This window comes from Oryza glaberrima, chromosome 10 (assembly GCF_000147395.1).
Source record: "Oryza glaberrima chromosome 10, OglaRS2, whole genome shotgun sequence".
Lineage (NCBI taxonomy): Eukaryota > Viridiplantae > Streptophyta > Magnoliopsida > Poales > Poaceae > Oryza > Oryza glaberrima.
The window spans coordinates 11,440,910-11,455,346 of NC_068335.1; the positions used below are offsets into that span (position 1 = coordinate 11,440,910).

The following is a 14,437-nucleotide window of genomic DNA, read 5'->3' on the forward strand; positions in this document are numbered from 1 at the left end:
TTACTTCAGCCATGCATCGTGCAAGTTTTTCTTGTGAAGCTGAGCATCATGAGAGCAGAAAAATCGGTAGGGCAGCAACCAAAAACACAAAAGTACAAAGATTTGTTCTTGCACCTGGGTGTTTCACAAATTGTGAGTTAAAAAAAGAATATATAGTTTGATTTTCGGTATTAAGTGACAAGGGCTTTGGTTGTGGTGGAATCCCTCAAATCAATTCATATGACTTATGCCGAGTGTTTGAAATATCGAGCTAAGACATCTAGCGATTGGCCTTCTCAAATAGTAGTAGCTATAGTGGGCTAAATGGATCTATAGCGGCTAAATTCTACATGAGATTAAATAGCTAGATCCTTCTCAAACAGCTAGCCAGAGATAGCAGCAACTATATATGATATTAAGTGAAAAGATAGACTTGTTTCTAATTCATTGTAAAACTTTGGTTAATAAAGATGGATCCGATGTGAAATTTACTCTTGTTACAAGCAACTAGCCACATTTAGGAAATGAGCACTACGACATGCCCGTAAAAAATACTTATGAAAGTCTTACAAATAATTATCTTAACCATTTAACTTAAAGAGATACAAGCTATAGGAAATCTAAATATACTAGCAGGATGGCAACATCAGTGTTGGTAAGAGTATCAGTGTTAGTATGAGTGAAATAAGAAAAAAAATTAGTAGTGAATAGGTAAATTTTGCTACAGGACATCGCAATTGTGTGGTTTTAGCTCAGAGACACTGTGAAAGTGAAGTTTTGGGGGAAGACATCCCATAATCATGGATATTTGCTGATGGACACCACGCCGTCTGCCGTGCTGACGTGGCGGACGGGAGGCCTTTTTTTATGCGGTCGGACGTAAATACCCCTGCACAAGAGATAATAAGGTTATGTGGGGCCCACTTGACAGTGTCCCCCCTCCTCTTCTTTTTCTTCTCTCTCGGTTTCTTCTCCTCTCGATCTCTCCTCCTCATCTCTCTCCCTCTCGTTTCCCTTTCTCCTCACGCGCGTGCGCGCCTGAGCGGGATGCGGCAGGCGTGCGACGGCGCGGCAAGCGAACGGCCGCAGCGGCGCAGGCCGAGGCAACGGCGGCAGCCTGAAGGCGGCCCGACGGCGTCGGGTGGATGGGGAGGCAGCGTGGCGGACGGTGACAGCGTCGGGCGACGCCGGCGGCGAACGAGCTGCCGAGCAAGGCCATGGGCGATGCCGCCGTGATGAAGGTAGACACGGGCGGCACGTCGCGGAGTGCGCGCCAGACGGCGCTGTTGCACTTGAAGCCTGAGCCGAAGCCGATCTGCCATACACGGTGGCCGCGGCGGACGCGCCCCTTGGCCTCGGCGTAGGCAAGCTCGTACCAGAGCGAGCCGTTGCTGGTGTTAATTGCACATTAGGCTCGACATCCCATGGTTAATAGGCACATTAGGCTCTCTCTTTGATTTCCTGCATCAATCAAGCTAAGCTTGGTTAATTAATCAACTAGCAGATTATTGTATATCACTCATCATTGTTTGTACTAGATCAATCACTTTTGTGCGTGTGGTTACCTCGATGGCGGGAGCAAGAGCAATGGCAGGCGGCGGCGGTCGCGGTGGCGATTCGTCCGGGCAGAGATGGAGGTTGGAGGTGCTGACAGTCATGGTGGCGAAGCGGCAGTGGCGCGCGGGAGATGTGGCCGCGCGCGGCGGCAGCGGCCGAGCGTGGCAACGGCTTTGGCGCGGCGGCGGAGAGGTGAAAGAGGTAGCTGGGCGGCGGTGGGGAGTGGCCTGACGGGAGGCCCTTTTTTTTTCCTGACGTGGCATAGGGGTATTTACGTCCGACAGCGTCAAAAAATGGACTTTCGTCCGCCGCGTCAGCACGGCAAGTATCCTTAAGATGGTGCGGTGTCCATCGGTAAATATCCACGATTATGGGATGTCTTCCCCTAAAACTTAACTTTCGCGGTATCCCTAAGCTAAAACCACACAATTGCGATGTCCTGTAGCAAAAATTGCCTAGTGAATATGGGCTAGATTATTTCAGTTGTGGCCCCAATGTGCTCCATATTGACCCGGGATTGCTTCGGGTCGGAGAATAAGTTCGTTGGGAGTTTGTTACCTGATGCAAGCGATGCGGCGATCAGGGGATGGAGATCGCGTCAGTAGCGTGGGCGTGAGTTTAGCGTAGGTGCGCGTGTAAGTGAATTCAAAGATTTGTGGATCGTGGGGTGGTGGCACGATTTAGCCTCAGATTCTTTGTTTGTGTTGAGTATAAGTAGGAGATTAGCTCAACTTCTAATTTGTATGTTTTCCAATTCATTTGAACGAAATCCCCAGAAAATCGCTCCACAAATTTCTTCACAATCTTCAGTTTTTTTCTGAAACTTCTCTCGTTCCTATGTTCTTCAGTTTCGTCAGTCGAAACTGTTTTCGTCTGTTGCCATACAAGACAGGAGCAGTATGCGCACAAGGTGTTCGACGAGCGTTCTTCTCCAACATGCCCAACGTACACCGTGGCGGATTTAGGATATAAGATATGGGTGGTCCAACCTAAATTTTCTTTTTAAAACATAGTAAATCTAATGATGCTAATATATGCAATGCAAATATAGATAGTAAAATAGACCAAATCACCAAAAGTGTACCATGATATACTAGTAATATACCCGTGCTAACGCTACGTCTATGTTTAGTAATAGAAATAACAGCACATGGTTCGGTATCCAAGTATCTAATAAGATAAATTTAATATTTAGGAAAAAAACTACAGAGAGAATTATTATATTGTTGCTAATTATATAGCCTCCAAAATATAAAATCACAACTTTTGTATCTTAGGAATGCAAACAAAACTTATTACCTACAAATAATACAAACCAAACTTCATATTACAAGGAGAAGCGTTTTGATTATTTTATAATATATTAATCACCGGAGACAAATTTGACCTAAATGGAAGGATATAATTATACAGAAAAGACCTACCAAAGTTTCAGGAGTCATTGTCTAGCTCAAGTATGATCATAAGTAACAAGAACCCTATCTGGACCAGTCCTCATGCCTTCGCAAAGCATGTTAAATAGTGCAAAAGCATTTTTTGTCATTCTGCATAATAAATTGAAATTTGTCATTTATGAATTAGTTTATAGAACATGCTGTAAATTTGAACCGCAAATGTATAGAATATATAAGGATATACCAACTATCCTGAATTCTTTCAAGTGCATGCAATCCTATAATAAACCAGATATTAAGAGAGTTAGTATTTCATCAAGTATTCGCTACTATAATTATCTTTAAAAATAAATTGTTATAAAATGGCAGCAAACCACCAGCAGTACTACTTCATGCTTTGTAAAATTAGAATATACTTGAATAAATTCAGGTGCATCAAAATTCTACTTACTTTCGGTTATGAAGAATATAGATAGCACTTACCATCACCAACTGGCTTGCCATCCCATTTGACGATGGGCAGAAAAGGATCTGACTGCTGCATCCCAGCACACTTCCTTGCAGTTGGTGATATAGTCAAACCTTCTCCCCATGCTTATTAGTTTTGCACCTTCCACTGTTCTCCACCAATATTATTGGCAAGGGAAAATCCTAAAAGAGTAAAATATTATTAAATTTAACATTCAAAGAGGAAAATGGCAAGAGATTTTACAAGCACAACTGTTTGTGAACACCTAAAAAAAGGGTACAGTTTATGAACAAATCAACAGTCCAAATGAAATATATTGGCTATGAAATCAACAGAGTCTGTAGTATATAGAGAATGGTTAATTACAGAAATCATTTGCTATGAAAGAGCATGTCAAAAAGCAAAACATTGGGTCTAAATGAAATATATTGGCATAACTTAAGATGACTGACGCACTACACACATTTGGCTATGGATGAGAAAAATGTGGAGTTCAAGTCCATCTACATAATTGCATCTTGTCATATTTACAACATGCAGCTGTCGGGTCTTTCCATGGACCTACAGTGCATATGAACATGGAGATATAAAAAAAATACAACAAAAATACAAGACCAAGAAGTTACCATTAGAGTAATGTGGTTATAGTGCACATGAAAACAGTTTAATAGAAATATAGGATCAAGACTCGTTGCATGACAGCCTAAATTCCATGTGTAAGATTTAGATTCCAATTGATTTAAGACAAGTATCGCCATAACTCAAGATGAATACCTATTTATGACATTGACAGCCTGCTCATTAATTATCCACTTACAATGAGGCGGGGAAGACAGGATCACAGGAAGGAGTACTGCATCCGAGCAACAACTGTAATGGTGGAGGAATTTCCTAATGCCCAATGATACTACACATGAATTCTTTTTTCCAATTTCAATAATTAATTGACTAATACCATGAACCTGCAGCCATATGAATGGAGGGAAAAATAATAGGAGAAATTCAAGCATTAGGCAAGCCCCAAAAATATTTCAGGAAACCAATTTTTTTGGAAACTTGGGTATTGCGAGAACTGAAAAAACAGAGACACTAAGAAATGTGTTCCCTTGCCTTTTAGTCATAACAACAAACATGCATAGTGGCACTATGACTGGACTAAAAAAGAGAGAAAGTACATTATGTGTTTTTTCAACCCTGTATTCCAACAGAATAGAAGATGAGCCTATTATGTGCAGTCATGTATCTCTACAAATTATCCTTATGAAAGCCAAATCAATTCTAGTACCATAATCTAAGGAGAAGCAAGAAAGATACTGTAATGTGAGATCAAATCATACACCCTAAAGCTCTGTTCATCTTTTATGTGCTTACTAAAGCAAGCTAATATATCACCCAAAATTGGATATTTGGGCACATGGTATAATATATCACATGATAATAGAAATATTCTCTTAAATAGTTAGTATAATGTATAGCTTTGTATTAACTGAAAATGGAAAACAAACCTTTCCATTGTTTGTGTATTTAAAAAAATCACTATATACCCCTATAGGAAATAAAGCAGCATATACCCTCTCCAAGGAAACATGCAGTATATACGATTTTTGCACTGCACTGAATATCACTAAAGCAAAATATTGTTAAAAAGGAAGCTTAACATAAACTTGTACTTACGTACATACCAACAAAAATAAGGGAGAACCAGATGTGCATTCAGTGATGGTGGCAGTGTAGGAGTCTAGTTCTAATTGTATAAGTTGCCTATAGGAATAATAGTAAACATGAACATCACAAGAAAAATTACCTGCTTGGTGGTCAATACAATCACCATCACCAAGTCCGTTTTGATCTTTGTACTGTATGAATAAACTCTACATATACTATCATGACACACTGAATGAGAACATGAAAAGGAAGAAAGGAAATTCGTTGTACCTTGTAGGGGGTGGAACAGAGAGGATGGGGGCCAGCTTACCCCAACCGCCAAAGAAGATGCAACCCAACTGCCAATGCTGCATATGTCTATGCAATTAACCCTTTTCTCCCTAGGATCTATGAGGTTTAGTTAAAATTCAGTGACAACCAGTGATTTTTAAGTCTCCTGTATACTTGCATCAGCTATCCTACTATTCCTAAAAAGCTTATATACATGTGTTAGGTTATAAAAGCAAGTCGGAAATTCTTAACTATGCATCACTAAAAGTCTTCTATTGTTCAAGAATCAAGATAAGAAGAGGCATAACTGGATCCAAACTGACCTTGGCCAAAGATCTTGGTCACAAATTTTCTTAACCAAAACAGGGGACTGAGTTAAGCGGAATTCTCACGGTTAGCAACATCGTGTTTTCCTACAATACAAACATGCTAGGAAAACACAAAAGCAATCTCTGTGGTAAACAATTTGGCAGATCTGCAATATGTATATAGTGAAATCACAATCTGAGAATGTACTGAAGATAGAAATCTGCACCATGTAAATTGCTAAAATATATTAGCCAAACAAATGAAGCACAAAAAACTTAATTTTGAAAGAAATATAACATAACATAACCTTTACCCCCAGAACCTCAGTAGTGTACCTGCTCAATCACACTTAAGGATGGAGCTTTATCCCTGCAGCTTGATTCCGGTTCTTTGCACATATTCTGTTGCCGGCGTTTGCGGCCATAGAAACGGACAAAGTGTTGATCTCCCCAACTTTGGTCCATATCACCTGCATAGTTTATGGTCAGTATAACATTTTTCGCTTTTAGCGTAAGCCCACGAGAAAAGGTCTAAAAAATCATCTCATAATAAACTTTTTGAAAATTACTACAATATTAAATGATTGGCATTCTAACATCTATGATTGGGCTAAAAACGGCATAACTGTAGAAGGAAGCAACAACTGACAAACAAATGGTCAATATCTGAATTGGCAAATGTGTTTAGTCAGCATATCAGTGCTGCATTGCAGGAATGAAAATGTTACTTCCAAAAAGCAAATAATTTCACTGTCAAATATGCACATGGTACCATGATCTTATTAGAGAACACCTGCCATTGCAGGCCCAGCACCATCTGCCACTGCTTCCGAGTTCCGACCTGGTCGCCTCTGGCCGGGATCGATTCGTAACCGCCAGGGAGAGATCGGAGAGGCGATGCGGCGTGCGACGGCGGTGGAGGTGGTCTAACTTCTAAGGGGGAGAGAGCGGAGCGGAGATGCGGAGGGAGGCGTCTGCCTGCTGCCAAGGTCTCCTCCTCCCGCCGCCACCCGGAGTCGTGCGACGGCCAGCGGAGGGGAGAGCGGAGCAGATCACGGGCGCGCATGGTGGATGGCGCGACGGGGCTGCACAGGAGAGGGAGACGAAGGGAGACGGCGGCGGCGGGGGAGGGGTCACGGGCTGGCTAAGAGAGAGGAGAGGAGAGGGGGAGGAGATGGCGTCGGTAGGCCGCGTCGGCGGCAGAAATTACGGGCGGAGCGTTTCGGTCTTTTGGGAGGGAGAGGAGAGGTGGGAGCGATTTGGGACGTAGGATCTGAGAGAGATAATCTGGACCGTTGAGTGATGAATAAAAGAATGAGTGAAACTATTTGTTGGACTATAGGCTAGACTAGATAGACTAGATAGAATTATTTAATAAAGCATATTGAAACATATAAAATTAGTTATTATGTAAAAATTTAGCTTCAAAAACTTATACGGTTATAGAAGTTTAAAGAAGACTACCATACTATTTTTCTTTTTATCAGGTCTACGCCTTCTAATGGCCAGAAAAGTATTCATTATATCTTCTTTACCCACTTTAAAGAAAACATCTTTGTTGTGTACTTTTGAAGAAGAGATGCAATATCTTCATCTTTTTTCGTGATTCAACAATCTATAATATAGTACTACAATTTAATATCACAATGCACAAGAGTTCAAAAATTTTAAATCTAGAAATTAAAAAAGGTACACAAGTAGAAAACCTAAAATTGTTGGTGCAGGTGGCCAGATGTCGGCGGCAGCGCACTGCACACAAGGAGGCAGTTTTCCGTGAGTATGTGACTCTATTTTTCAGTTTTACTCGGCTCGACGACGGCTCCTCGCGGCGGGAGCACACACAGCAGCAGTGCGGCGCAGTGGCAGCCAAGGCGGCAGACTCGCGTGCGGCGCAGTGTGGGCGTGGGAGGCGCGTCGTGCGTGGGCCGGCGACGGCACGGCGCGGCGCTCGCTCTAATCGCGTGATCAGATGAGATTGCATTGACGCGTCGTGTTGCGAGGCTAGGGCGAGGAGGAGAGAGTCGCACGACGCTTCTGTTCTGATCAATACACGCGCGTGTGGGCGGCGGGCGCCATGAATCAGGAAGAAATAAGGATCGCTATTTTCCTTTTTTAAAAAAAATAGTCACTATTTTCTTTCTTTTTTTTAATAGTGGGGTCGATCGTCGTTTGTTTGCCCCGGACCACCCTATGGTCCGCTATTGAGGATTCAATCTATAGTCAATCGAAGTAAAGAGTCTTCCTGGTGATAAATTACTTACTTAACTCAATGGTGCTTTTATACGCGGGAGTCGTTGATTCAAATCCAATAGTAGGTAGGTAGGTAGAAAAATTACTAGATAGCATTGGCCCTACTTCGTTTCGCTATCTAATAACTTTTTCTACCCCTCTTCTCTTTTTCTTTGTATCAACTAAACTGTTGGGTTGTCTTCAATTAGATGGGGAATTCAATTAATAGTCTTGACTCGTATCCTAGCTCGTAAGAGAGCTAGCTTCGCTTTAACCAATTTTTTCGTAGCCTCAGCTCTACTCACGTTAACTTCGGCTATTCCAGGAATACGGAACCTATTTTACTGCTGATTATGTGTAAACTGCTTCTGGCGACGGACGGTACTATCTATTCTGTCAAAAAAGTTCAATAGTAGTTTTTTAAGCAAATCATGCAATGGTTTTTCATTTCATCCATTGACGTGTTGATCACTTAAAAGTTAGTTCTCGGAAGGAGATGGACTAATCACCTTATCTCTTCTTTCTATAAAGTTAATGCCCACTAAACACCTAAAATTTATCATATAAACATACTCCCTCCGTTTTTTAATAGATGACGCCGTTGACTTTTAAACATATGTTTGACCATTCGTCTTATTTAAAAAAATTTATATAAATGTATAGATATAAATCATGCTTAAAATACTTTGAGTGATAAAACAACTTACAACAAAATAAATTATAATTACGTAAATTTTTTGAATAAGACGAATGATCAAACGTGTGATAAAAAGTCAACAGCGTCATCTATTAAAAAACAGAGGTAGTAGTATTTATTAGTACTCCTAAGGCTGTGTTCGGGAGACAAGGTTCCCAATCTTGCCTTCCAACACGGAAAACAAAGCCCACGCGAGATTAATTAAGTATTAGCTAAAAAAACTTTAAAAATATATTAATATGATTTTCTAAAGCAACTTTCATATAAAAAACTTTTTAAAAAAAGCATGTTCATGTAAGCATAGAGTAAAACAAGGGAAGTGAATTAGGAAAGTACAAGGTATCATCTAATATTTTATTATTTGTGTGGTATTTGTGCGAACTTTACGAGTCTCGGGGTCTGCCTTGTGCACCCAAGCAGCGACAAGTATATCCTCTAATTAGAGAGCAGGTACAATAGAAGACTATAAACTAGCTATACACATATATCGATAAGATAAAATATGAGAGAGAAGCAGCGGGCTATAGATCTATAGCCAGCTACAGCACGGGCTTCAAGACATAACGTGTGTATAACAGATGAGACCATGTATTAATAATATAGTATATATTTATAGGTAACTATTGTATGAATTGGCTATTAAATTAGATATAGATGATTTGAAGTTAGTAGTTGGCTATACTATTAAACTTGCTCTTAACTAATGCAAAATTTTCATGTAGTCTTCATAAGCTGCTAGGTTTTGTTGATAGGATTATTTGTAGTATCTTCTGATATTGTGTAGGTAATGCCGATTGAAAAAAAAAAAGATGAAGTTGTATCCATAGCTAATATCTATATGTTCCTTTAGTGGCATGTTGGGATCGTTGGAAAATTGCATGAGAAAATGCATAGTACGGCAATCACTGCTACTCCCTCTGGTTTAAAATTTTTTACGTTTTAAACAATGTTAATATTTTCTAACGTTTCAAACAAAGGCACTAGTCTCCAAAGGATATATTTAGCTACAATTTTCTATTATAACCTATACAATAAATAAAAAATATTTATTTTTATTGTAGTACTTTTCAAAACTAATTAATCTATATATGTTGTTCTAGTGCCTTTAACTAAATTAAATAAATAGTTTTATATAGTTTTATAGTAATTGATAGTCAAAGTTCAAAATATTCGACCTCAAGCTTTTCCAGAGCGTCCAGAGAATATTGAAAACGTAAGTAGGACATGCCACTTGGATCTCACCATAGAATGAAGCGTGTCTGTCAGGTTGGCTTCACCACTACATACTTTTTAAGTAGTAAAGATAAAGATGCTAAGATTTGTGCACTGTGAAAGTTTTGTATGTAGTTTTGGGTTTTTTTGATTGTTTGCCGAGATAAAAATATTGTTTCTTTCCTTGTAACCGAAAATCCCTTTTATAAATGTAATCTATTTCCATATATTTCACCCATGTACGGCTCGGTCCCCACCACCGTAAAAAGCTAGATCGTGTAGTCGTCGTCGTCGTCTCGTCGAAAGGTTGGTGGGCATGGACCTCTCCTCGTCGTTGGCGGCGGCGGCGTCGGCGTCGGCGGCGTCACTGTCGTTGGCCAAGGCGGTGGACACCTACAGAAAGGCGGTCGGCACGGCGGCCACGCTGACGGCCTACACCGTGCTGGCGCGTGGCATGGCGAGGGAGCTCGTGCCGCACGACCTGCGCGCGGCGGTGGCATGGGCGGCGTCGCTCGTCCGCGCCCGCTTCGAGCCCCGCCCCGCGGAGCGCCGCACCGTCATCATCCGGCGCCGCGACGGCCGCGACGGCGACCCGTACGGCCGCGGCCACGAGAACCGCGTCTTCGCTGACGCCCACTCGTACCTCGCCACCAAGATCAACCACCGGTCCATGACCCGGTTCTGCCTCAGCGGCGGCGCCTCAGGCGGCGAGCGACGCGCGCGGAGCAGCGTCGTGATCTCCATGGTTCCCGGCGACTCGATGACCGACGTGTTCGAGGGCGTGGAGTTCACGTGGACCTCCGTTCCCGGCGAGGGCGGGGGCGGCGGCGGGAGATCGAACGGCGGCGGCACGGCGGCGGAGTCGGACTCGAGGGAGCTCAGCTTCGACGCGGAGCACACGGACACGGCGCTCGACAGGTACGTGCCCTTCATCAGGGACGAGGTGGAGCGGGCGCGGCGGCGCGACCGCGAGCTGGAGATCAGCATGAACGAGGGCTCGTCGTGGAACGGCATCGTGCACCACCACCCGGCCACGTTCGACACGGTCGCCATGGATCCGGCCCTCAAGAAGCAGTTCGATTTTAATAAAAGTCAAAACATCTTATAACCTTAAACGAGGAAGTACCTTATAAATGACATGTGAAAACGGAAAGATATCCACTTGAGGGATGAATAGTGTTTCCCATGCCAATGAGGCAACGACGTTTGTTGTTTGTGAGTCCAGGAGAAGGAGAAGCTGACGCTGTCCGGGCTGCTCAACTTCATCGACGGGCTGTGGTCGACGAGCGGCGAGGAGAGGGTCATCGTCTTCACCACCAACTACAGGGAGCGCCTCGACCCGGCGCTGCTCCGGCCGGGGCGGATGGACAAGCACGTCTACATGGGCCACTGCGGCTGGGACGCCTTCACGACGCTCGCCCGCAACTACTTCCTCGTCGACGACCACCCGCTGTTCCCGGAGATCCGGCGGCTCATCTCCCAGGCCGAGGTGACGCCGGCGGAGGTGTCCGAGATGCTGCTGCGCAGCGAGGACGCCGGCGCCGCGCTCGCCGGCCTCGCGGAGTTCCTCGAGGTGAAGAAGAAGAAGATGAATCAGGCCGCCGTGTGAATGTGAAGGCGAGTAGCGTCGTCGTTGCATCAAGAACAGTCGGATGATTCAGTTCTTTTGCTCCTAATTTCATGTGAACCGTCACTGCTTTCTGAATCTCTGATTGTTCTGGTTCTCTCCTAGCTAGTTAGGAACTAATTTGGGATGATTGATTTTTGTTTCAAACAAATTTCGGTTAGTTGATTGGTTTCACAATTTTTTTGGGTGATTATTGTATTCGTGATTGGATAATCTGTCCTCCACTTGGGTTATGCAGAGTGCACAAACTGATTCAGATTTAAGTATGTTATCCATTATGCAGAGGAACAAGTTAGCTAAGAACACCAATTGGTCCTAGCTTGTTTCCTCTTCTGTTCTTTCACTTGAGAGCATCATGTTTCAATTATGATCATTTTTAGTGGTGATATTCTTCAGGGACAAGTATTATAATCTCGTAGTTCGTATTCGTTGTATCTTAGGTTCAGGGTAGGTAAGTGTAGATGTTTGGTGGGTAGATGAATTGGGGTGCTCGATGGGAGAGTGAGGCCTGCCGCCCCGCTTTCTTGATTACCTTCAAATGACTGTCCCAATGCTAGTAACAACCCTACGTAATACTCCTTCCGTCTCAAAATATAACAACTTCTAGCGTTTAAAATTTATCCTAGAATATAATAACTTCTTCACATATATTCTCTTCTCAACCAATCACAATCTTCCACCTTTCAAATTCTCCATCAACTTTTTTTCCCAATCAGTCACAACTTTCTTCCATTTCATTCTACTTACTTTCTTAATTATTAATACCCGTGTATAAACCTAAAACTCTAGTTGGCGTGTGCGTGGCTCCGGCGCACGTTTTCCGGGACTAAAAGTTAGTTAACTAATCAATTAGTCTTAGATAATTACAGTATGACATAATGACATTAGTAATTAGGATTTTTCTTTTTTCCACGAGATTTTTTTACCTAACAAATTGAAAAGAAATCTATATCTAAAGTCTAATTTTCAAATTTAAAATCCAGATTTAAAATTTTAACTCAAAATTTGAATTTTTTAAGTCAAATTTTGAAAACTTTCAACTTTCCATCTCAACTTTGAAAACTTTCAACCCAGATTTGAAAACTTTCAACTCGAGATTTGAACACTTTCAACTTAGATTTAAAAACTTTTCAACTCGAGATTTGAAAATGTTCAAATCGAGATTTGAAAACTTTCAAATCAGATTTGAAAATTTTTAAGTCAAGATTTAAAATCTTTCAACTCAGGATTTGAAACTTTCAACTCGAATTTGAAAACTTTCATATCAAAATTCAAAACATTTCTCTTACATTTAAAAAACATTCAAACTAAAAATTTAAAACTTCTAACTACAATTTTAAAAACTTTTGACTCCAAATTTGAGTTGAATCATGTGCCTAGATTACAAAAGTTCACCAAAAAATCACTAAAAAGATGTCGGGAAAAGAGAAAATCATGCGCATATGGAAAAAATCGTAAAAAAAAAAAAGCCTAAAAGTCGCAAGTGGGCAACGCACGCGAGATAGCCAACTAACGCGTCTCTGCGCGAATTAGTTTTTTCGGCTTGGAGTAATGGAGCTGGATGCATATGCTGCAGATGCACTACAGTGGGAATGCAAAACCGCAAGCAAAAAAAAATGAACGCCGTTGCCGGGGATCGAACCCGGGTCACCCGCGTGACAGGCGGGAATACTCACCACTATACTACAACGACTTGCGTGTCCCCTGGTTATACAGTACTTTACTTCGCCGCAGTCCACACGAAGACGATGGTTCGATTGTTGTAGCCATTCCAGGCAATCCTAACATGGTTGCTGCTAAAACGTTTCAGCAAAATAACCTCCATTTTTTTTTTGTCATCACAAATGGCGACAAACATATGCTCTCCACTTTTTTTTCGCAGGTAGAACTACAATTGATCTTCAATGGACATCTTAAACACTTGTTGATCATTTTATAAATAAATTGATTAACTAGGCCATTAATTGAGGGTTTTCGTTAGTTGGCCACGGACATAGCAAAAGCATTTTCTATTTTTTTTAAACAAACAAAACTCAAATTACTATATGTATATTTACAATTAAATTTATTATTTTTGTTACAACTTATAGAAGTTGAATTTGAACTAGCATGTTTGTAGAGTGATATATTACATATTAATCTATCTTGTCATTTTTTAAAAAAAAATTTCGTAATCATCTAATTGATATGCAATAAGCGAATGAACGTTCACTCGAGCTATTAGAATCCATCTCCAGATTTTAAAGGATGTTTGCACGACTTGAACTAAATCTTGTGAACACGCTATAAAATACTTGTATAATAGCCTAATAAAAAATCATACATATATAAACTTTACACACACATATATATATTACATATGCGATATGGATTTTGTACATATTAACTTCAAACAAATTTAAAAACAATTGAAAAAAGCAGGGCAAAAAACATACTCGTGGGTTGATATAAAACTGTCATGCTAAAGAAAAGAAATGTCTAATTCAACCTGTGCAAAACAAATATGCTCAACCTGCGAAAATAAGGTAAACTAGATGACAGTAAGCCTATGAAATAATTCGAACAAAAAAGAATCGTCAAAACCTGTGTAGCAGAATTTAAATGGATTGACCAATCAGGATAGTGCGGATGGATCACCTATTAACATTTTCGACTTCTTTCGAACAAATCCATCGTTTTTTACCCTCGTACCATAAAAACGCACGGCGATCAAGACTTGTCCCCTTCATCATCAACCTGCCAGATGTGCCTTCGCTCCTTCAGCTTCATCAGGGTACCAATTGGCTTCATCCCCAGCGATCGTTTTGCTGGCACGAATCTTACAGAAAACCCACGCTGCAAACCTGAAAACTTGAAAACTACCGTTGGATCGAGAAATGGACGTCCGAGAATCGTCCACGTCACCATAAGTTAAAATTTAACTCGCAGATTCACTCATGAGTTAAAATTTTACTAGAAGTTAATTTTTAACTCATGGTGACGTGGACGAATCTCGGACGTCCATTTCTCGATCCAACGATAGTTTCTAAG

The 14,437-nt window shown here is 41.4% G+C and overlaps 1 protein-coding gene, 1 long non-coding RNA gene and 1 other non-coding gene across 6 annotated transcripts; 1 reads left to right on the forward strand and 2 right to left on the reverse strand.

The window, feature by feature from the left end:
* Positions 1-2,779: 2,779 nt before the first annotated feature.
* On the reverse strand, positions 2,780-6,840 carry LOC127785723 (uncharacterized). 4 transcript variants are annotated; one of them, XR_008019858.1, is made up of 5 exons: positions 6,415-6,840; positions 4,217-6,112; positions 3,414-3,581; positions 3,175-3,208; positions 2,780-3,080 (listed from the first exon to the last, which is right to left on the reverse strand). It is a non-coding gene; the product is annotated as an uncharacterized LOC127785723 (long non-coding RNA). The 4 variants fall into 4 exon arrangements; XR_008019859.1 differs by having other exon boundaries at positions 3,414-6,112; positions 6,436-6,840; XR_008019857.1 differs by having other exon boundaries at positions 3,414-6,112.
* A 3,256-nt stretch (positions 6,841-10,096) lies between these two features.
* On the forward strand, positions 10,097-11,644 carry LOC127785836 (AAA-ATPase At5g17760-like). Its single transcript, XM_052313211.1, has 2 exons — positions 10,097-10,885; positions 11,006-11,644. The coding sequence occupies exons 1-2, from the start codon at positions 10,097-10,099 to the stop codon at positions 11,387-11,389; spliced, it is 1,173 nt and encodes a 390-aa protein (XP_052169171.1). The 3' UTR covers positions 11,390-11,644.
* A 1,384-nt stretch (positions 11,645-13,028) lies between these two features.
* TRNAD-GUC (transfer RNA aspartic acid (anticodon GUC)) lies at positions 13,029-13,100 on the reverse strand. Its single transcript has one exon. It is a non-coding gene; the product is annotated as a tRNA-Asp (tRNA).
* Between the last annotated feature and the right edge of the window lie 1,337 nt (positions 13,101-14,437).

Coding starts and splice junctions, on each gene's coding strand:
- LOC127785836 (XM_052313211.1), top strand. CDS start 10,097: ATGGACCTCTCCTCGTCGTTGGCGGCGGCGGCGTCGGCGTCGGCGGCG. Junction 10,886..11,005: donor ATAAAAGTCAAAACATCTTA/TAACCTTAAACG, acceptor TTGTGAGTCCAG/GAGAAGGAGAAGCTGACGCT.